At 43.3% G+C, this 24,271-nt stretch overlaps 1 protein-coding gene across 7 annotated transcripts in view; it reads right to left on the bottom strand.

Moving 5' to 3' along the window:
* RALYL (RALY RNA binding protein like) overlaps positions 1-24,271 on the bottom strand; it is a 709,413-nt gene that overhangs the window by 356,945 nt on the left and 328,197 nt on the right. For all 7 annotated transcript variants that reach the window (XM_090040250.1, XM_090040251.1, XM_090040249.1 and 4 more), the window contains one exon: positions 22,610-22,888. In XM_090040250.1, coding sequence (XP_089896376.1) covers positions 22,610-22,865 — 256 coding nt within the window. In that variant the 5' untranslated portion in view covers positions 22,866-22,888. The remainder of the gene's footprint in view (positions 1-22,609; positions 22,889-24,271) is intronic.

The raw sequence follows: 24,271 nt of genomic DNA, 5'->3' as shown, positions 1-24,271 counted from the left end.
GCGGATGGGTCAGTTTCCACCTGGAGTAACATGGGCAGTGGAGTCCCCCCAACACTCTGTCCTGGGACTGGTACTATCAATATCTTCATTAGTGACTTAGATGAGGGAGTAGAAAGCATCCTGTCCAAATTTGCTGATCGCACCAAACTATGAGGGGAGGTACACAAACCAGACGGCAGGGAGCGAATCCAGGTTGATTTGGACAGGCTGGGGAAATGGGCCAAACAGAATAGGATACAGTTTAACAAGACAAGTGTCATGTGTTGCACCGGAGAAGAAGAATTATCAACACTCCTACAGCCTGGGAGGTACAATTTTAAGTAGCACAACTACGGAAAGGGATCTCAGAGTTGTAGTTGACTCCAAAATGAACATGAGTCACCAGTGTGATGAGGTAATAAGTAAATCTAACTGCACCCTTTCCTGTGTAAGTAGGGGCATCGCAAACAGGTCTAGGGAGGTGATACTTCCCCTCTATGAGGCATTGGTCAGGCCACAGCTGGAGTACTGAGTTCAGTTTTGGGCATTGCACCTCAGAAGGGATGTGGATGGCCTGGAGAGGGTTCAGAGAAGGGCCACTTGTCTGGTTAAAGGCCTACAGAAAAAGCCCTATGTGGACCAACTGAAAGACCTGAACTTCTTCAGCCTCCACAAGAGGAGGCTGAGAGGTGATCTCATGGCTTCCTACAAACTCATCGGGGTGGACCACAAGAAATAGGGGATACAATGTTTACCTGGGCACCCGTCATGGTAACTAGAAACAATGGCCACAAACTGTACGAGAGCAAATTTATATTAGACATCAGGAAAACATTCTTTACAGTTAGGGTCGCTAAAATATGGAATAGGCTTCCAAGGGAGGTGGTGCTGTCTCCTTCCTTGGAGGTGTTTAAAAGGAGATTGGACAAACACCTGGCTGGGGTTATCTGACCCCAGCACTCTTTCCTGCCCAGGGCAGAGGAGTTGGACTCAATGATCTAATAGGTCCCTTCCAACCCTAACAACTATGAAACTATGAAACATGCTGGCTACAGTCTGTGCTGTGGGAGACAACAAGGGCAGACAGGCTTTTTGGACCTAATCAACAGGTAGTTTAATGTCCGTCCTTGGAAGAAGTTGTTTAGGAAGAACTATTTTAGGAAGAGCGGTTTAAGAAGAGCTCCATTAGTTAATAGAGAGAGATTTTGTTTTCTTAATGTGTTGATAAACACTGAGTTAGGGGTGATAAACATTCCCTGCTGGGCTGCTTGTGGAGGGAAGGGGGATAACAAGAGCATCCTGCTGGGGCCTGGCCACGCCCACCTCAGTGCAGCCCTGTGGAAGCAAAGGGGAAGCTGCTTTAGCACTGCCCAGCTTCTAGCCTGAGCCACTGCCTGCATGTGGCTGAATTTCCTCAGTCCAGAGAGAACATCTGTCCAATTACAAACCAGTTCAGCATAGCCAGTTTAGACTAAATTGCAAAGATTGAATCAATTCAGGCTCAGGCTTTTTGAATGTCTGTCCCTAGCCTAATAGAGATTATGCTAGAGACACATACTGACAAGTTTGTACATGCTTTCACACACAGAAGAGCATCAAAGCAGTGCAGGATAGATTCATCCACATAACTGATGCACAAGAAAAAGCACATATCTCATACAAAAGGAACTGCACACATGCTCTGGTAGGACACTTGAGCAGGGGAAGCGCAGACTCCGCAAAAACGTGCCTCATTCTTCTGCTTCCAAAATAACCAACTTACAGAGACAATGGTGCAAAGTTTATCAGAACTGAAAGTGAACAGCCTCTTCTTGTGGGTATAATATAGCATATTAGGAGACATCAAATAGCATAGTCACCAGAACCATGGTATTTACCACAATATATAAAGAAAGCACAATTTAGCACAAATATATAAAAGCCATACAATTCAAGCTTAATATCAAGACTTACACCTATTTTTCACCAGGCATTATCTTTTAAACACGACTCCTTTCCAGATAAAGCTATCTAATTTTGTCATGTTGAACATTGTTTCTGGACTACAGCCTCTGCAGTAAAATGGAGACTTAGAGATACATTTGAGCAGCTAAAAATGGAATAGGACAGTCACCAAAATAAAAGGTGCCCAATCTCATTGGTTAACAGCTGAGTGAAAGCAAAAGGAGAAGGGTCAGGATTAAGATTTGCCTGGATCCTTGGTATCTTAACAGAACTATATCATTATAGTTACTCTGTCCCCACACAAATAGGTAGATACTCAGTGCTGAATAGCTGGTAAAAACATATTTACTATTCTAGATAAGACAGACAGACACGAAGTCTGATTAGATGAGGAATCATCTGAATCTCAGACTTTCAAGACAGCTCAGAGCAGATGCAAGTTTTGTAGCCAACTTTTTAGAATGAGGTCAGCCACTGAAATGTTTTAACAAAAGAGTAATAAAACATCTGGAGATATTGCAGGTATCATATAATAGCTGGTACCATGATAACAACAGCCTCAACTCAGGTGTAATATGAACAGATACTGAAGAAAAGAAATGGAAAGTTCCCAACACTGATTATCACCCTCAATCCAGAAAAGCTCTAGTAACTAGACACATCTAGTTCATGGTAAAAGAGGCCCAACCCATGTAGGACATACTTTACAGAATGAATCAAACCAGAGGATAGTAAAGTTGAAACCGAAGCAAAAGTGAAACCTCTACAGAACAAAAAACATTACAGATTATTCTGAAGATGTTTAGATGAGCACAGTACTTCAAAGATGAGACGCCCTTGGCTGTTCCACTGAGACAACTGTTCCTTGACAATGCAACTTGACAATGATCTTGGGAGCATGACAAGAAAATGCAATAGAGAAAGATAGTTCTCTGTAACATTTCAGTCCACAGAGTCATGATCACAACAAGCAAAGACATACAAAAATGGTTTAGGAACTTGTCAACTAAAAGACAGAGTCCCTTTCCATATTAATCTCTGGGGAAACTGAATAAAATGATTCCCACATTTAGAGGCAACTACTAGCTATTCTGTTTGCCACAAAAAGAAAAAAAAATGTTGGGCCGTGGTTCTCAGCCAGGGTTCCATAGCACCCTACCTGCCATGGCTCTCTTCCAGGGGTGCCATGGGCTGTGTGCCCCTCCAGAGGCAGACCGGGAATCAGCTGTAGTTGGAGCCCAAACACCTCAGTGGGACAGGGCAAAATTTATTAGGTATGCCTCTGCTTATGTCTGCTTTAGGTTTATCAGAATACCTTAATACAAGCAGAAGCATGCAGCAACATCCTGGTTGAGAACCACTGAGGTAAGCAGAGGCAGGACAACATTGGTTATCACCCAGAGTGTTACCAAATTCAAAAGTTGTGGAGGGATACCCTGACTCTAAAAAGGTTGAAAACCACTGGTGTAGAGATTATAGGCTGAGTTCCAACCACAGTATTCGCTAAGCCCCTAAAAAAAAATACCTACAATTCATTATTTCAGCTGCAAAAATGCAATATCAAATTACAGCCTACAGTTGGTAAAAACAATTAATTGAAAATGTTATTGAGAGCAAATGTTATTGAGAGTGGAACAAACTACAGAACAAGCTGATAAAAATCACCATTTTTATTATTCAGAGCAACTGAATGCATTCTCTGAACTCAAAAGAGTGTGTTAAAGAAACAGAAGGAGGGCAGAAAGATAACCTGTACTAGAATCTAGTGTAAGACTTGCATGTGAGGGCTGATGACACAGAAGTTAACAAGTGAATCTCCCATACTGGGCTGTGAAGGACACTATTTCAGTACAACAAGGTTAGTCAATGGCAAGTGACAAAACTTATTCCTGGCAATAACATAGGAGGAAATACTTATCCCTTTATATGGAACACATCAGAAAATAAATGTATGTAGAAAAACAAGGTATTAGAGCCAGCTATGACTCAACATATCAAACAATTTATAGAAGGCTCTATAGGCTGCCAGAAATGAATAATCAAAAGTAACTCCTGTGATCTATAATGAGATTCCTGATTTCCATGGCACAAGATATCTAATTCTTTGTTAGTTTGTTTTGGGGAGTAGAACTCAATTCCTTATTCTAGATTTGGATGCCCACAATCTAATAGAGTGACTAAGACATTTAGATGAAACAAGATCTTTTGGAAGATGGCCTCACTGGACAAAAGCTAGCTGTTTAATTCTGAGAAATACTCCTCAGACAGGTATAAACCACCATCCTAGACAGTTGGTGATAGATAAGGACCTCAGTTTCCACTGCTCCAATCTACAATACATCAGAGGACTCATACCAGATGAAAACAGCTCCAGTGAAGTGGGGGCAGAGGGGGGACCAAAAGAAACTGTGACCAGACAGCCAACCCAATATCTTTGTTCTCTCCTTGAAATCTAGCACATAAGGAAAATAGTATAATGGTGGTATACAGGCCCAGAGACTCCATAATTTAATACTAAGACACCAACAAAAGAGGTTCAGATGTACTTGGAAGTGCCTACGTCCTGCAGGAATAGATACAGAGCAAATGTCTACCTTAGAAGAATCACATTAGCAGTGAGCACTGTCTGTACCAGAAAGCCAGCAATGAGAAAAGACACTAACATATGAAAAACAGATTGCATTAGAACCATCGGGAAGTTAATTCACAAAGCAGTGGACATTAAGAGCCGACAAATATGTTAATGCAAGCTGCACAACAGTTTCTTTAAGGCAGTGAATAGAGAAACAGACTGAGTCAGTGGTAAAGAGTGACTTTCACTGGGTAAAGTGTTAACAACCTTTGACTTGCACAGTGGATGATTAATCAGCAAGTTGTCAGAAGTCCTGTACCAGTCTGCTCATGCCCAAGGCCAAATGACAAAGACATTTTTAAAGAAGTTATAGGGGGTGATTTAAACATGAAGTAAGGGAGATATATTACAGTGTGGTATTGTCTTCTTAAAATTAGTCACTGTTCTAGAGAATGCAGATTGGATCAAGTCTTCTCTAAACTCGTAACTGGGTGGTTTCAACATTAGCAACAAAAATGGATCTGAAATCATTTTGATTTATTAATCAAATATTTAATAAATTAGTTATCATGGGACTTAGCCTGTCTAGTATAAGTCAGCCAACCAGCCACACAATGAGCCAATATCCATGCACAGCAGTGAGTGCTCTGATAATTAGCAACTGAGGGCAACCTTAAATAATTACTTCACTGGAAGAAGATGGCAGTGTTTTGCAGTCTTCACCTAGTGTGGGGTGATGAAGCATGGAGACATGGCCTGGGATACCTCTTTCACTTTGCCACCCCTATCTAGATCATCAAAATTGATATCTGACCTGCTGATAACCTGTGTCACTTTCTGCACTCCCTCACAGACCAGCTCCATGTAGATCTGCTATACGGTCTTAAAGTAGTTTATATGCACTGTGTCTTCAGGTAGTGTATTTTAAGAGTCAGTAATACAAATATAAAATAGCTATCATAATAACTTTAAAGCACTAGAGACCTTGTCCCTTATTTTAAATGAAAAAGTTGTATTCAAACCTCTTACTAATAAGCCTCATTAAAGCATATATTAAAATTCTAAAACATTTTCAAATTCTCTAAGGCTCCTATGAAGTTGTCCCTCCCTTTAGTTCAGAATGCTTTTTGACCTATGATAAAAATAAAAGGCTCCACTGATTCAAAATTCAGCAAAATGTGATAAACTATCTTATAGTTAATACACTACTGCTAGTATTTAAAACATGATATTGTAGATTTCCTAATGTAGGGCTGAGTCCTGAACATGTATGAAATTAGCATTGAATTCAGTGGGAGATAAATAGGAAAGAGAAGTAGGATCAATGGCATCAATCACTACACATTAGAGTCATGGACTATGATCCTGAACTTGATAAGTACATAAACAGATTGATGTTCCCACACTGCTGCTTGTTTCAGGAATGAGGGCAAAGGTAGGATACTGACTGACCAATAATTCAGTTTTGTATTTCCTTTTTGTGCCAATCTTTAGGTTAAATGGGCTTAAGGAGAAGCGAGTTGAAATAAGTGCACTACTTGCATATTTTCAAGGACTTGCAAACTATTTTACACAGAAGTGTTCTCTACTCAGAAGAGGATTTGTAACTTTTATAAGCACTTGTGACATTCGTAATACTGTGTAGGACATTTAGGCTATAGCAAAAAATTGATTCACTCTGGAGAGTACTGGGTCTGCAAGCTTATAGTTAAGAGTGCCTCGCTGTTGCCACACATTAAAAACACAAGATACAAAAGATTTGTTTTGACTGAACAGAAGCACAAGAAACAAATAGGGGGGAAACAAAGCTCCATTGTCACATCAATTTAATTTAACAACAAAGGTATATGTCTATGTCTCTCTAAAGGTTCTCTTTATTACCTCTTCCACTCCTTGGATGTTTTCTACTGGGTTGTCATGACTTAGAAAGCCCCTGAAGGGCTTCTGTACTTCTCAAGAGGTTGTGCAATGGAGTATGTTGTCCAAAATAATTATCTGTAACCACCATCTTACCTGAGGCTATATGTCAGTCTGTGCTCACTAGGTACTCAGAGACTGCATCTAATTTGGACCCGAAGGCAGATGTATGTGAATAATACTTACAGAAACGAAAAAGGATTGAAGCCACAGTGGAACTAATTTTTTAGTTAAAAAGGATATCAACCAAAGGAGCTGCAAGAAATACGTGTCATACTTCTAGCTATTTTTAATTTTAACATGCAGTAATTGATGTCCATGATAGCTTTAAATATAAATCATATTTTTCTAGGTATTGGTAAGATACTGTCCTCTGAACTACTTCAATGCAAACTGGAAATAACTATAGCAGCACAAGAATGCAATTAAAATAAATAAATAGGGTTTATAACTCTAGTGTCTATTCCCCCATGCCCCTTGCCCCCCAAAGAAAGTAGTAGTACATCATCATAGCTCCCCCTCTATCAGAACTACACCCACCTGTCATGTTTTTCTGATGGAGTCGCACACACTAATACAAACAGGTCTTAATATGTAGTCTAAAGGAGGTGTTTACATAGTACTGCCCCAGGCATTGGCTTTTTACACCAGGATGAATATGATACCAGATAAAAGACAAAGGAACAGATTGCCTTGGCCCATGTGTAGGCACATGGGAGTGGGGAAACAACAGCCAGGTATGGACTGTACCTCTAGTGCACAGCTCATGCTGTGGTGCAAAGTGCTACTCCCTCCTGAACTGGCCAGTACTGTAGGGTGATGGGATGGTAACAGAGGCATATCCCAGCCAACTCCCCCCCCCACCCCCTTGTGAAAATAGAGGAATTCCTGGGCTTACCCAAGTGGAATGGGAATGAAGAAGATGATATTTGTTAAAATACAGTGACCTTCCTCCTCAATCCCTTTGCCCCCCAACCCCCCCCCCCCCCCCAAAAGACACACACACACATTCTCTGACCTAAATGCTGCAGGAAAATAGTAAACCCAGGGGTTTGATGTTCTGCAAATGCAGCTAGACTGACAAAAATGGAGCTGTTTTACTATGGCAGGGCAGATTTCATGTGTAGGCTTATGCTGTATTTACTGCATAACTGTATTTACATGCCAACTGTGCTGGCATTTTTTTGTCCGAAGCGAACTAGGACATTTTCTACGTTACCAGATGGTGGTGATTCACATGCTAAAAATCACAATGCATATTGCTGTGCCTGATATTTTATTGCCTTAGGGCCTGTAGGGTAGAGTTGGTACTTCCTAAAAAATACCATAATAGCTTTTCAAGAAACCCATGGAGAAGCTTCATAGCATATAACTGTACTCACTGAAAAAAATTACAAAATGCATATAAACTCCTCCCAAGCTTGTCCATTTAGATATTAAGTTCTGTGAGGTAAGGTCTGTGATTTTACAGTACTTAATGTATTGGGGCCCCAAGCTCAGTTCACAGCCTCCAAGATCTATCAAAATAAATATACATAAACAATACAGGAAGGCCATTAATTTCTTTAATTCATTAAAGTATTTTTATTTCATTAGGAAAACACCTGATAATGCTATTTAATTGGTTCAGGGCCAAATCCTGACCATAGCTACATTAATGAGTTCAGTGGAATTTTTTCAGTTACAATTATGCTGTTGTAAAAGAGAATAGAATTTAGTGCAAAATTCACAAAGGCATGCCACAGAGGTCAGGAGCTGGTACAAATTATCAGCAAGGTGAGAAAATGTAAAACAAATGTGATTTTTGAGTGCAATAAAAATCATAAGTCTTGTTTACTAGTTCTAGGCTATTATACAGACTCCATCATTGGCTGCAGAAAAATCCCTCTGGCATAACATCTCTGTAAATAACATTGCTCAGTTAGCCTTTCATCACATCTGTCCAGTCTTCACCTCACCATTTTTATAATTTTAATTTTATTTAGAAACAATAATTAATAATTCTAAGAAGCTGCATACTCAACAGTATGTGCATTTTACAGTCTGTTCTTGTCCCTTCACCGTACCTTTATTACTGGTATAGACTTAACTGAGGCTTTAATAGCAGGGATCTGATGATCCGAATAAAAAAAAATACGTGCATCTCCATCCCACTACCTACTATTCCATCACCTTTCTTTTCCAAGTGCAAGTTTAAAACATTACCTCAAATTCTCCTCCAAAAGCCCCACCTGGATAATTCTGACTGGCATTCTGAATTCTGCTCTTATCTAAGTTTCTAATTATGTTTTTCTTCTTGTTGCATATAAAAGTAACCCTCTAAAGCCTAGCATTACTTCATCTTAGTTTGATGTTGTTAGTACTGTCCAAAAGGTAGTTAGACATTTTTATATTTAAACAAATTTTAAACAGACACACTACTTTGAGAAATCCATTTTTTGGCTAAACTATACTGCTTTCACCTACAGTTGAATATGTTAGTACTGATTAAAACATTTATATTATTTTCTAGATCAAAGTATCCTCTATTTCTGTTACAACTGAACACTTGGAAACTTTGAGCATGAAAAGAGTAGCCTAGAATAATATCACCTATTAGCATTTGAGTTGCATCCTATTCCATCCTGCTGGTGTAGGAAAGTCAAAGCTGGTGGTCCAACTGGTGCCCAAGGACCGTATGTGGCCTTCAAGGGATTAAACTGTGTGCCTGGTTGCTGCTCCCCCCACTGCCATCATTCCAGCTGCAATAGCAGCTATTCTCCAGGCTGTCACATCCTGTCGCCACCCCAGAGGATGCGTGGGGAGTCACAGGCATGCAGTGAAGCAATGGGGGTCATAGGCACATAGCTTAGTTGTGGGGGAAGGGTTGCAGGCATGTAGTGCACTGGTGGTGAGATGGTTGTAGGCACAAGGCAAACTGGGGCAGTGGCTTGTGCACAGTGATGGGGGGGTGGGTTTCAGGATCCATGGTGGAGGGAGGGTCCATGGGGTATGCAGAACACAGCTTGCATGCAGCCACTGCTGGTGCAGCTAGTGGGAAGTGAGGCCCCTGGCTGCTTGGAAGTTGGACAACTCTAACTTAAAGCAATAGTAACATGGGCCGTCCTCCATTATATTTGTTCTGGCTTAATTCTGTGGCGAAAATGAAGCTATGTTACAAAAGTGGATGCTTTAACAGATTTCCTGGGTGGATAGGACCACAGTTATACATTTAAGCATTGAAACAGAATATAGGAACCTGAGGTTACTGTAACAATTAGAGGTGCAATTGTTTTCAACACTCTTTCCTTACCTTGGAATATTTTTTCATTGATTTCATAGACATTAGGGCTGGAGGGGACCTTGGAAGATCATCGAGTCCAGCCCCCTGCCCCAAGGGCAGGAAGTCAGCAGGGGTCACAGGATCCCAGCAAGATAAACATCCAAATTTCTCTTGAAGGCATTCAAAGTAGGGGCTTGAACCACCTCCAGCGGCAGTCTATTCCAGCCCATGGGGGCTCGGACAGTAAAGAAGTTCTTTCTTATGTCCAGCCTGAAACAATCATGGAGGAGTTTGTGACCGTTTGACCTTGTCACCCCTTGGGGCAATCTGGTGAACAGACATTTGCCCAGATCCTGGTGAGTACCACGATAAACTTAAATGTGGCCACCCGATCACCCCTGAGCCTGTGCTTTTCCAGGCTGAAGAGTCCAATAGCTCTCAGCCTCTCATCCTATGGTCTGTTTTCCTGACCTCTGATCATGTACATGGTTCTCCTCTGCACACTTTCAAGCTTCTCCATATCCTTTTTGAATTGTGGAGCCCAAAACTGGATGCAGTACTCCAGCTGTAGCCTCACCAAGGCTGAGTACAACGGAAGAATGACGTCCTGGGATTTGCTTGAGAAGCATCTATGGATTCAAGCCAGCATTTTGCTTGCTTTACTAGCCACAGAATCACATTGAAGGCTTATGTTCATCTTGTGGTCAATCATGACCCCCAAGTCCTTTTCGTCCGGAGCGTTAGCTAGTGTAGCACTGCCGAGCCTATAAGTGGGCTGCAGGTTTTTATTCTCAAGGTGGAGAATGAGTGACTGCCATCAATTACAACCCTCTGGGTCAGACCACAGAGCCAATTTCCCAGCCAGCGGATCATGGTGGACCCAAAGCCACAACTGGCCAGTTTCGCCAAGAGGTGATCATGGGATACCAGATCAAAGGCTTTTTTGAAGTCAAGATATATGACATCAATCTTTTCTCCCTTGTCCAGGTGATAGGTCACCTGGCCATAGAAGGAAATGAGATTGATGAAGCAAGACCTACCTACAACAAACCCATGCTGGCTATCCCTTAGGATGTTGGTGTCAGCCAGTTCATTAAGGACGGCCCCTTTAATAAACTTTTCTAAGATCTTCCCCAGGATAGAAGTCAGGCTAATGGGTCTATAGTTAGCCGGATCCACTTTCCTCCCTTTCTTGAAGATAGGCACCACATTGGCCTTCTTCCAGTCTTTGGGCACTACACCAGAGTGCCTGGAGTTTTCAAAGATCCATGCCAGGGGCTGGGCTATGATGCTCGCCACCTCCTTGAGTACCCTGGGGTGTAGATTGTCAGGGCTGGCTGACTTGAAGGTATCTAGCTTCTCAAGATGTTCCTTTACGAGGTCAGCATTAATGGAGGGCAGGGGATCTCCCTCACCCAGACCTCCCTGTTCCGTAGTGGGCATGGGCGTCCCATAGGACTGATGAAAGACTGACATAAAGTACTCATTTAATAGGTTGGCTTTTTCCTCGGCGTCAGTTGTCAGGTGCCCCATCTGATTCAGTAGGGTCCAATGTTGCCCTTGCTTATCCTCTGGCTCCCCACATATCTGAAAAAGGACTTTTTATTGTCTTTGATGCTCAAAGTTAGTTGGAGTTCATTTGCAGCTTTGGCTTTCCTGGTTTGCTCCCTTCAGGACTGGACCAGTGCAGAATAATCCTCCTTGGAGATGAATCCTGTCCTCCATCCTTTGTAGGCTTTTCTTTTTAGCCTTAGGAGGTCTGCTAGGTCCCTGGAGAGCCAGGGGGGCTGTACCCTCTTGCTGCCTTTCCTTCAAGATGGAATAGACTTTTCTTGTGCATTATCTTGTATGTGTCACTAGAAAAATGGCTTTTTTGGAGCAGTGTTCATATGCATATACTAGCTTCATTGTCAACCATGTCAGAAAGGACATTCCAGAGAGAAGGCATAAAACTTGCAAGCAGGTGTGAAGATGCTTTTGAAATATCTTCTGAAGAAAACTTTCAAATGATTGTCCATAATTTTTTTTTGTAACAAGAATGTGCTGGAAAATAGTTGTCCCGCATTGCCAATACCAGGTTAAGCAGCACTTTACCTCTCATCGGCCCATAGACTTATTGCATCAGATAGAGCTCATCCACACATGAAATAAAGCTTTCTGACCGCTCAGATTTGGCTGAGTGGTCCTCCCATGAGATGTCAGGGTAGCTGGGAAGAGTGCTCAGCCAAGTCCGAGCAGTCGCAAAGCTTTCTCTCATGAGTGAATGAGCTCTATCTGATGCAAGAAGTCTATGGGCTGACGAGAGGTAAAGAGCTGCTCAACCTGGTACTGGTAACGGGAGACGACCTAATCAGTGACCTAACGATCGAAGGGAAGCTGGGTGACAGTAACCATGAACTGGTCACCTTCACCATCCACCATAAAGCTGGCAAGTCAGTCAGCAATACAGAAGTCCTCGACTTCAGGAAAGCTAAGTTTGACAAGCTAAGGAGGCATGTTGATGAGGCCCTAAGGGACCACGACCGCAAGGGGAGGGGAGTTCAGAAAAAGTGGTTGCTCCTAAAGGGTGCAATCCTGGATGCACAAGCAAAGTCTATTCCATCTCAAAGGAAAGGCAGGAAAAGGGCACAGCAGCCCCCTTGGCTCTGCAGGGAAGTTGCAGGCCTCCTGTGTCTAAAAAGACAGACTTACAAAGGATGAATGAGTGGATCCACCTGCAAGGAAGAATATTCTGCACTGGTCCAGACCTGCAGGGAGTGAACCAGGAAAGTCAATGCTGCGACGGAACTCCAGTTAGCTACAAATATCAAGGACAAATAAAAAGCCCTTTTTTAGGTATGTGGGGAGCCAGAGGAAAAGAAAGGGCAACATAGGACCCCTGCTAAACCAGGTGGGACAACTGACAACTGATGCCCAGGAAAAAGCCAACTTACTAAATGGGTACTTTGCATTGTTTTTTCACCAGGCCCAAGGGATGCCCCTCCCCATTATGGGACGGGAATGCCTGGGTGAGGAAGATTCCATACCCTCCATCAGTGCTGACCTTGTGAAGGAACACCTTGAGAGGCTGGATGCCTTCAAGTCAGCTGGCCCTGACAGTTTACACCCCAGGGTACTCAAGGAGCTGGCAAGCATCATAGCTCAGCCCCAAGCACAGATCTTCGAGAGTTCCTGACACTCTGGTGATGTGCCCAAAGATTGGAAGAAGTCCAGTGTGGTGCCTATCTTCAAGAAAGGGAGGAAAGTGGATCTGGGAAACTACAGGCCCATCAACCTGACCTCTATCCCAGTGAAAGTCTTAGAAAAGATTATCAAATAGGCCATTCTTAACAGACTGGCTGATGGCAACATCCTGAGGGATAGCCAACACAGGTTTGTTGTTGGGTAGGTCTTGCTTGACCAATTTTATTTCCTTTTATGGCCAGGTGACCTATCACCTGGACAAGGGAGAAGAGATTGATGTCATATATCTTGACTTCAAAAAAGCCTTTGATCTGGTATCCCGTGATCACCTCTTGGCAAAACTGGGCAAGTGCGGCCTTGGCTTCACCGCGATCCACTGGCTGGGGAATGGCTCCGTGGTCAAACCCAGAGGGTGGTGGTTGATGGATGTTAATCATTGTGGTGACCTGTGACCAGTGAGGTCCCCCAAGGCTCTGTCCTTGGACCTATACTATTTAACATCTTCATTAATGATGTGGACATGGGAGTCAGAAGTGGACTGGCCAAGTTTGCCGATGACACCAAACTTTTGGGCAAAGCATCCACGCCAGGTGAAAGGCAGATGATCCAGGCTGACCTGGACAGGCTCAGCAAATGGGCGGATGAGAACCTGATGGTGTTTAACACTGAAAAATGCAAGGTTCTCCACCTTGGGAAGAAAAAAATGCAGCATCCTTATAGGCTCGGCAGTGCTACGCTGACTAGCACTACAGAAGAAAGAGACTTGGGGGTCAACATTGACCACAAGATGAACATGAGCCTGCAATGCGATGCTGCGGCTACTAAAGTGACCAAAACGCTGGCTTGCATCCATAGATACTTCTCAAGCAAACCCCGGGATGTCATTCGCCCCTTATACTCCGCCTTGGTGAGGCCGCAGTTGGAGTACTGCATCCAGTTTTGGGCTCCACAATTCAAAAAGGATGTGGAGGAGCTTGAGAGAGTACAGAGAAGAGCCACGTGCATGATCAGAGGTCAGGAAAACAGACCTTGCAACGACAGGCTGAGAGCCATGGGGCTCTTTAGCCTGGAAAAGTGCAGGCTCAGGGGTGATCTGATGGCCACCAATAAGTTTATCAGGGTGACCACCAGGGTCTGGGGGAATGTTTGTTCACCAGAGTGCCCCAAGGGATGGCAAAGACAAACAGTCATAAACTACTGTAAGAACATCTCAGGCTGGACATAAGGAAGAATTTCTATACTGTCTGAGCCTCCAGGGAACAGCCCGTGGAACAGCCTGCCATTGGAGGTGATTCAAGCATTTACATTGAACACCTTTAAGAGCAAATTGGATGCTTATCTTGCTGGGATCCTATGACTCCAGCTTACTTCCTGCCCTTTGGGCAGGGGGCTGGACTCGATGATCTCCAAGGTCCCTTCCAGTCCCAATGTCTATGAAATCTATGAAGAAGTTAAATGGCTAATAATGGTTTGATTGTATTTACTGAAATAATCTATGGTGTCAAAATTAGATGGAGATGGGGCTTGACTGTTTTTTTTTTCTACTGCATCTTTTCACCCGGTCTTCACCATCTTGAAGGTGTGCCTTTAGGTAGCCATAGGTGAAAATATCCTATGGGACTGGTAACAGAGAAGAGCGATCTAGGTATTTAAGACAGCATCTTGCATTTATGCTTTGACTAAGAAACATTCAAGCCTTTAGGGATTGCCCCAAACACCTCTAACTTAGCTCTTATCCTGCTCTTGTGTCTATATGTATCTGAAGGGGTGAGTGCTCTGTTTTTATTCCTTGGCTTTGGGCTTTATCTTTCCCTTCACTTGTTTTCATATTCCTGATTCTGTTTACCAACTGCCAGGAAATCCTTCAGAAAGCTGCTTTGCTGTGTCTTTGCTGACCGAGCTCTGCAAATGGAAACTAAGATCCTGGTCTACAATGCAGGGGTTATCTCCACACTCCTCTATGAGTATGAGATGTGGGTGACATATTGAATCCATCTTAAGCATCTGTAATGGTTCCATCAGCATTGCCTTGGGAAGATTCTTCGCATTAAATGGGAAGACCACTGCACTAATGCCAGAATCCTCTCTGCAGCTAAAATAGCCAGCACTGAGGCAAAGATCATGAAACATCAACTTCACTGGGCTGGCCACTGTGTGTATATGGCTGACACTTATCTCCTGAAACAGGTCCTCTTCTCCCAACTTAGTCATGGTAAGAGAACCTCTGAAGGGCAGAGCAAGTGCTACAAGGACACCCTGAAAGCATATCTTAGGAAGGCTGGCATCAACCTTACAAATTAGCACTCCTGCTTGCAGAGAACACTTATGACTTAGTGGGGTTAACAGAAACCTGGTGGGACTCTACCCACAACTGGGCGGTACACATTGAGGGCTATAAGCTATACAGAAAGGATAGAGTGGGGAAGAGAGGGGGAGGGGTTGCACTCTATGTCAAGGAGCGTTATACATCGACCTGTATCAAAATGGAATCAGAGGAGGAGAAAGTAGAAGGTTTATGGGTTAGGATACATGGAGGTCAAGGAGAAATGGATTTGGTGGTAGGGGTCTGCCACAGACCCCCACACCAGGGGGAAGAACTAGATTTGGAACTCCTGAGGCAGCTCTTGGAAACCATAAAGACTAGGAAGGCAGTAGTCATGGGGGACCTAAACTACCCTGACATCTGCTGGGAGACGCAGACAGCAAATTCCCACCATTCATGCAGGTTCCTATCCTATATACAGGACCTCCATCTGACGCAGGAGGAACATGGTCCCACTAGGGGGAATGGCTTACTAGACCTGGTATTGGCAACAGGGGATGACATGATAGGGGACCTACAGATCAGTGGTCACCTGGGAGACAGTGACCACCAAATAATAGAATTCATCATAGGCATAGAGTGGGTAAGGTAACTAGTAGGGTGGAATTGCTAGACGTCAGGAAGGCTGACTTCAGCGAACTCAGCTGTTTAGTCAATGACACACTGCAGAGTAGGAGATTTGACAAGATGGGAGCACAGGAAGGGTGGCTGTGCCTTAAGGAAACAATCCTTCGGGCACAGAGGGAGACGATTCTGATAAGGGGGAAAAGAGGGAAAGGGGCCAAGAGGCTTCCTTGGCTGACCAGAGAAATCCAGAGCAGCCTAAGGGCAAAAAGGGGAGACATATAAGCAATGGAAACAGGGAGAGATTACTAAAGAGGAGCATGCCTTCTCAGCTGTCAGTTGTAGGGAGGCAGTTAGAAAGGCCAAAGCTACCATGGAGCTGAGGATGGCATCCCAAGTTAAGGATAACAAAAAATTGTTTTTCAGATATATAGGGAGTAAAAGGAAGGCCCAGGGTGGAATAGGACCACTACTGAATGGGCAAAAGCAATTGGTGACAGACAAGGAGGAAAAGGCTGAACTCCTCAATGAGTTCTTTGCGTCAGTCTTCCTAAACGAGAGGCAAGAGAAAAGTCTCACGTGGTAGAGAGGCAACAGCTGGGAACCAGACTATCAAGCATTGACCCTGAGATGTTGCAAAGTAATTTGGAAGAACTGGATGCGTTTAAGTCAGCAGGCCGAGATGAGCTCCATCTGAGGGTACTGAAGGCACCGGCCGATATCATTGTACATCCACTGGCAAGAATATTTGAGCACTCATGGCACACGGGACAGGTCCTGGATGACTGGAAAAGGACCAATGTGGTCCCTATTTTCAAGAAGGGGAGGAAGGAGGATCCAAGCAACTACAGGCCAGTCACTCTCACTTCCATCCTTGGCAAAGTCTTTGAAACAATTATTAAGGCTTATATATGTGACAGCCCAGTGGGAAAAATTATGCTGAGGGGAAACCAGCACGGGTTCATAGCGGGTAGATCATACCTGACTAATCTAGTCTCTTTTTATGACCAGGTTACAAAACAGCTCAACACAGGAGTAGGGGTTGATATCATTTACTTAGACTTCAGGAAGGCCTTCGATATGGTATCCCACCCCATACTGGTGAACAAGTTAAGAGGCTGTGTTTTGGATAATTACACAGTCCGGTGGGTGGCAAATTGGCTGGAGGGTCGTACCCAGAGAGTGGTAGTGGATGGGTCAGTATCAACCTGGAAAGGAGTGGGTAGTGGGGTCCTGCAGGGCTCAGTCCTTGGACCGATACTCTTCAATGTCTTCATCAGTGACTTGGACGAGGGAGTGAAGTGTACTCTGTCCAAGTTTGCGGATGATACAAAACTGTGGGGAGAAGTTGATACACCGGAGGGCAGGGAACAACTGCAGGCAGACCTGGACTGGTTGGACAAATGGGCAGAAAACAACAGAATGCAGTTTAACAAGGAGAAATGCAAAGTGCTGCACTTAGGGAGGAAAAATGTCCAGCATACCTACTGCCTAGGAAATGACCTGCTCGGTAGCATGAAAGTGGAAAGGGATCTTGGAGTTCTAGTGGACTCCAAGATGAACATGAGTCACCAGTGTGACAAAGTCATCAGAAAAACTAACTGCATTTTATCATGCATCTGCTGATGCATGACAAACAGAACCAAGGAGCTGATACTTCCCCTCTATTGGGCGTTGGTCAGACTGCAGTTGGAATACTGCGTCCAGTTTTGGGCGCCACGCTTCAAGAGGGATGTGGATAACCTGGAGTGGGTCCAGAGAAGGGCCACTTGTATGGTTAAGGGCTTGCAGGCCAAGCCCTATGAGGAGAGACTAAGGCACCTGGACCTCTTTAACTTCTGCAAGAGAAGGTTGAGAGGCAACCTTCTGGCTTCCTATAAATTCATCATGGGGGCGCAGAAGGCAATTGGTGAGGCTGTACTCACCAAGGTGCCCCTGGGGGTTACAAGAAATAATGGCCATAAGCTAGCAGACAGCAGATTTAGACTGGACATTAGGAAGAACTTCTTCACAGTTAGAGTGGCCAAGGTCTGGAATGGGCTCCTAAGGGAGGTGGTGCTTTCCCCTACGCTAGGGGTCTTCAAGAGGAGGTTGGATGGGCATCTGGCTGGGATCATCTGAACCCAGCACTTTCGTGTGTATGCAGGGGGTCAGATTCGATGATCTATTGAGGTCTCTTCCGACCCTAACATCTATGAATCTATGAAATTGGGAAGTGCTAGATGGTAACGGGTCTCAATGACACTGTACCATACATCAAGCTACAGCCCATTTTGAAGAGAACCGTCTTGCTCAGGAAGCTGAGAAATGGCAGAGGAGGAAGAAAAGCGCACAACATCCTGGCCAACAGTTGTGGCCCTCCTCCCCCCCCCCCACAAGGCATCACTTGTCATAGTTGTGGAAAAACTTGCAGAACATGAATTGGACTCCTCAGGCACCTTAAAACTCACCAATAATCCCCCCCATAGAGGACATCATTCTCATATCAAAAGATAGCCAATGAATACTGCTCTTGTCTATATGCATGCGAAGAGGTGAGTTCTCTTTTTTAAATTTTCTAGCCTTGAGCTTTAATGTTTGACTCTTAGCTTGTTTTAATATTCCTGATTCTTTCCCAAATTTCAGCTCAGTTCCTGGTCGCATCCTTGACCTTTGTTGTATTCCCTAACATTTCTCTCACTATTCCCAACTTCTCAGAGCACCTCGCACATTATGATACAACCAAAAACAAATAAAACAGCAGCAGCCATAGTAGTGATGGTAATAACAGTAGGCTTGCCCTAGGAAGGAATGGTTTTGGAAAGAATTGGGTCAGCTGGTTGGTGAGGAGCTGTATTTAATGCACTGATGGCATTCTTTAGCCTGTTTCTTAAAATTATGGATTCAGAAAACATGCTCCAAGACTGCCATCTCACAGAGAAAGTAGCACAGAGAGATTCTTTAGCTAAGCATCCATGACAATAAACTACAAGCCTATAGTTTTTTGTTATTTTACCATCTGATTCTGGCTTTTCTCTAAGACCTTTTTATGAGGTAGTTATAAAGCAAGCTAATAAAATATGATTGAGTAGCCTATCAGCTGTTTTTCTTTTTTTGAGACCTAGCATATTAGTTATAGAACTCCAAAGCACTATACAATAGTTGCTGCATAAAATAGCTTTTAAAAAAAATCATACAAGAACTCTGGTTCTACAAATACTCAGGAAGTTTATGATAAATTGGTCAGTCAACCACCAAATCATTCTGTACAGCAGGGGTGGGCAAAATACGGCCTATGGGCTAGATCTGGCCTGCAGCAGGTCCCGTCATCCCACCTGGCCCAGGTGCCCAGGCTCCCTGGGCATGCAGTCATGCTCCTCCCTGGGCATGCAATCATGCTGGGGCAGCTCTGAAGCTGAACTGCCTTTCTAGGCACCCGAGGTGGCAGTGGCTTCTTCCAGCTGCCGCCGCTCCTGATACCAGGACTGCTGTACTGGTAGGGACCTGTGCATGCAGCCCCAACCTGGCATGCCATACGTCTGCTCCAGACTCACCTTTCCTTGCTCAGCAGCAGCAGCAGCTGCTGCTCCCAAGCAGAACTGTTGCTCAGCATGGGGGAAAGGCAGCCTATCCTGGGTCTGTACTGCCATCACCACTGTCCAGGCTACCCTGCAGCTGCTCTGCATTGCCAGTGCTGCCCTGCTGGGCAGCCTAGAGGTGGTGGTGACAGCAGTGGAGATGCAGGACAGCCCAGCATGGCACAGGCTCCAGGTGGTTACAACAGGAAGGGCCTGTCAGTGGCAAGGGGGAGGAGCTATTTTTCCCCTGCACAGAGCAATAGTTTCTGCTCAGCAGCCACTGCTGCTGTTGCTACTCAGTCTGGATGGGTGACTCTGAAGCAGGCACCAGGCATGCCGGGTGAGGCTGTACAGTGTGGGTCCCTCCCAGTATTGTGAAGCTGCAGCCAGCAGCGGTGGCAGCCAGAAGGAGCTGCTACCACTTGGGATGTCTATAAAGGAAGTCCAGCCACAGAGTCACCCCAGCTCTGCTGCATGCTCAGGGGGCAGCAAGACATGCCACATTGGGGTAGTGCGGAGCAGCTGCAGGGAGGACTGGGGCTGCATGCTGTTGGCAGTGATGGGCAGGTGCTGCAGGGTACATGGGCTCTGGGCTGTTGCAGGGCCGGGGTAAGTGCTGATCAGTTCAGGGAGGCATGTGCAGGGAGCTCCTATGCACACCCCACTATACCTTCAAACCCCACAACCATACCCTCCCCCCACACAATCACCAAAAACACCATGTCTACCCACAGCTTCCCACATTACTCATACACCCACCTGCATGCCTCTGGGGAGGCCCGCTCACTGCTACATGTGCACACCCCACCACACACATGAACCTACATACACCCCCAGCCACCCTCCCCTTCCACACATCCCACATTCTCTCACAAACCCTGTACCCACCCACCCACATCCATACATACCCTCACACCCTCCCCTACAACCCACATTACACAGACATCCACACACCCACAGCCCCCCACAAGCCCTATACCCTCCCACACATACCCCCACGCTTCTCTACACCCCCACAATATACAAGAATAAGATTGCATTTCCCCTATTATGCAATCACCTCTATATAAACAATGAAAACACACACAAAATCAGGACCAAAATATATTTTTAAAAATCAAATTAAAATATGGTATTGTAGATGTTTGTTTAGTATATAATTCTCCCCCCACCCAGTTCCAAGATGCTAAACCCCCTTCCCAAAAGGGATACTTCTGGGGGAAGGCGAGGGACTTCTGGTGGCAAAAGTCAGGGGGCAGGACTTCCAGTCCCAAGATGGCAACCAGGGGGCAGGGTGCTTGTCAAGGGGCAGGACCACCCTAGTGGTTCCCGGCATCTCACCAAAACTTGTTAAGCCACCCTCCAGCCAAAATAATTGCCCACCCCAGTCTACAGTGCCATTGAATGCCTTTGGGTTTGTGTCTTACAGAATATTTGGGATGATTTCTGCTGACTCAAACTATTAGCAATTCAATTTACTTGAATGTTTAGCTGCTATTATTTCACACAGGTTCACAGAAGTTCACAACCATACATAGTTTTTAAATAATCTTTCAAGCACTGACAGGAATGCTATTGTGTATCAGCAATTATGAAAAGTACTGAAACCACCCAAATAAGCAAAAAGCAACACCATATATATCTAGAAGAAGTGACCAAGTTTAGGTCAAAGTTTACAATCTTTCCTGTACTTGCTATGGGTTCACCAAAACAGCAATGATGTTCTATTTCAAGCTGTTTAGATCCCACCAAAATACCCTGCTGTATTTTCCAGTATTTCTATACGCATAACAAGCTGGAGAGCAACATTTTCCAAGGGATTTTTAATCAAAAGGCTTTATAGTTAAAAGCCATCCACTTTGAAGGGTACTTTTTTATATGTAGCATCTGGATTATACATACATTGTTTTATAAAAATGCTAGCAAACAAAAATTGTAGACTAGATTCAGTTCAAAGGGACACATTCTACAGTCCTACATAGAAGAATAAATTCATCCTAAATTGTCCATGTAAGACATTTCTCTCTACATAAAAAATATTTTCTCTAGGTAATTTAGCACCATTTAAAAAGCACTGAACCTCTCTTTCTTGCTTCTGCAAGACTTTGATATGCCATTGAAGCATGAACTATGCAACCTCTAAAATCAATAAATATAAGAGAACTACAAATAGTAAAAATGTGTTTATGTTTAAGAACCATTGTGTGTCCTGTGGGGCCATTACAATTATGGAAACAGAAAAAAAAGTTTACCAATTGTGCGATTCTGGTCCTGTGGGATAATGCATAATCTTCCCAAATTTATTCTCTAAAAAGTGAGACCAAGGCACAGGAGAGATTCATGGTTGGGTTTCCAGGCAATTTCAAGGGACATGTGTAGTAAGGGAGAACTACATAAAAAATACTCTGTATAGCATGCTTCCCTAGAAAATTTGCAGTCACTCTTTTTTTCATGTAAGATTAATTTCTGACCACAAAGACCTCTGAAAATTTGATATATATCTTATAAGAACCATGAGGCCATGCTCTTATAGAGTATCATGTCCAGTTTTGGGCCCCACTTCCCAAGAAAGACATGGACAGATTGGAAAGAGTCCAGCAGAGAGCAACACAAATGATTAGAGGCCTGAGAAACATGACTTTTGAGAAAAGGCTGAAAGAACTAGGGTTACTTAGTCTGGAGAAGAGAAGATTGTGGGGAAACTTGATAACAATCTTTGATAACAGCCTGATAGGAAATTGTAGAGAGGATGGAGAAAGACTTTTCCCTGTGGCTGCAGGGAACAGGACTAGAAACAGTGGCCTCACAGTTCAGCAGGGCAAATTTAGGTTGAACATTAGGAGGATCTTTCTATGAGGGTGGTCAAGAATTGGAACCAGCTCCCTAGAGAAGTTGTGGAATCTCCATTGCTGGAAATTTTTCAGAGCAGGTTGAACAGACACTTGGTTGGGATGGTTTAATTAGAGACATTCCTTCCTTGAGTAGAGGGCTGGATGAGGTGAACCTACTTTCCTATGATCCTATCCTATTTCCTATAGACAAAATATTTGTTGTAAAATTTACCAACTAGTGAAGATCATTCAAACACATGTTTCTGTTCACTGGAGTATTTCTGTTGACTTCCACAGGACTACTCAAGTAATTGAGGTAAAACATGCAGACTATTTGAAAAAGCTGAAACTATCATAAATAGTCCTTACTTAAAGGTATATAAAACACCCAAACACAAATAAACCCAAGACATAACGTAAAAATATTTAAAACAAACAGGGAAAAGAAAAAAAAGTATAACAGTCCTAAGCACTTACCAAGTGGTTGTCCTGCAATGATCCTGGCATTCTCACCCGCCACTGCTGCCCTTGCATGCCTCTCACTCATGTACTGTACAAATGCATAACCTTTGTGCACTGAGCAGCCAACTATTTTTCCATACTTTGCAAAAATGGCTTCTATGTCACCTTTTTTGACAATGGCTGTGTTCAGATTGCCAATGAAGACTCTGGAGTTGATGGACTTGGGATCATTCTTATTGGTGACATTGCTGGTCTGTGTTTTGCCAGTCATGGTTGGCTCAGTTGGCTTTAACCCTTGAACAAAGAACAAAAAGACATGTTTTACAGCACACAGTTGTGTCTGGTTTCAGACAGATTTTCAGTGATAACTCATTTAGGCTGAATATGTACTCACATGTCTTATATTTTCTAAAAATGATCAGATGTAAACCTGGCACTGTAGATATTTAAATAGTAATACAAAGTAAATTTTGAATCTTGTCTCACTTTGGTTTTAAACATATGCCTATAAATCAGTGAGTATAATACCCTAATGTTCAGTAGTAGAGTCCTACTGCAGGTTAAATACCTAGCCATCAAGAAACTGCAAACTCAGAGAAAGAACCGTTATCTTGTGCCAATGAAAAGGACATTCAAGGCCACGTAGGGAACAAATTATAACAATGAAAGATTCTTGCCTTTGTTTGTACCAGAAAGTGCATCAGAAAGTGCACATGCACGTTACCTTTTTCTATTCTGTTAAATATCACTGATCATTGTGAGGAGAGCAGGGCAGGTTACATACAGTTCTTACAGTTCCTTACTGCAATCAATATGTTTTTATTAGATACTGACAATTTTCCCCATTATAATATAGTGCAGAAGGACCGAAAAAGAAAAAAATAAATAAATAGAAAAAAAAGAAAGAAGGAAGGAACACACAGCAAAAGCAGAAACGATTAATTTACCTACAATATGTGTGAGAACAGATGGCCTTAATGGGATAAAAACAAGTTGGGCTTGTTGTTTTTTTGGTTACATCTGAAGATAAAATGAATCATGCTTAGTATTGGTGTAAAATCAACTACAGTCAGGGAAGGATTTGTCCCCGATTTGTCCCATTAGTTTTAAAAAATAATCACACAAGAAATGAAACAACATCAGAATACTTCATGATTTATTTCCACCTGTGTTTATGAAACTATCCTTACGAAGTCCACCTAATTTTGTTAATATTTCATATACCAAGACATTTACAAGCATAATATGCAAATCATACCTGCCTGAAGCATGTTTCCTCATTTTACATCAGTTATTAGCTAAGTGTAAGTTGAAACGAACACCACAACTATTCCATATGCCTGCTGGGACTTCTCCAGCTCTCCATGGCAACAAACTGCCAGGAACATGTGTACATATCAATACTGAAAATAGCTTTTTTTATTATAAGTGGGAGGTCATTTATATAGCAATTAAGTATATAACATCTTTTACTACTAAGACTTATATCATTCCTCTGTTCTACTTCATTCTGGTCATACTTCAGATCATATCAGACTCATAGTTCAGACAAAAGGGAACTCCAATAAAAAACTGATGACAGTTAAAGCACTATTCATTTTTCAAAATAAAAAGGAGTGATGACCTCGATTCTGATCCCTCTTCTGGCAGTGACTAGCACAAGTTAGTATTTTAAAT

This window comes from Crocodylus siamensis, chromosome 3 (genome assembly GCF_052110815.1).
Source record: "Crocodylus siamensis isolate JL-2025a chromosome 3, ASM5211081v1, whole genome shotgun sequence".
In the NCBI taxonomy this organism is placed as follows: domain Eukaryota; kingdom Metazoa; phylum Chordata; order Crocodylia; family Crocodylidae; genus Crocodylus; species Crocodylus siamensis.
This window is presented reverse-complemented; position numbering and strand designations above follow the sequence as displayed.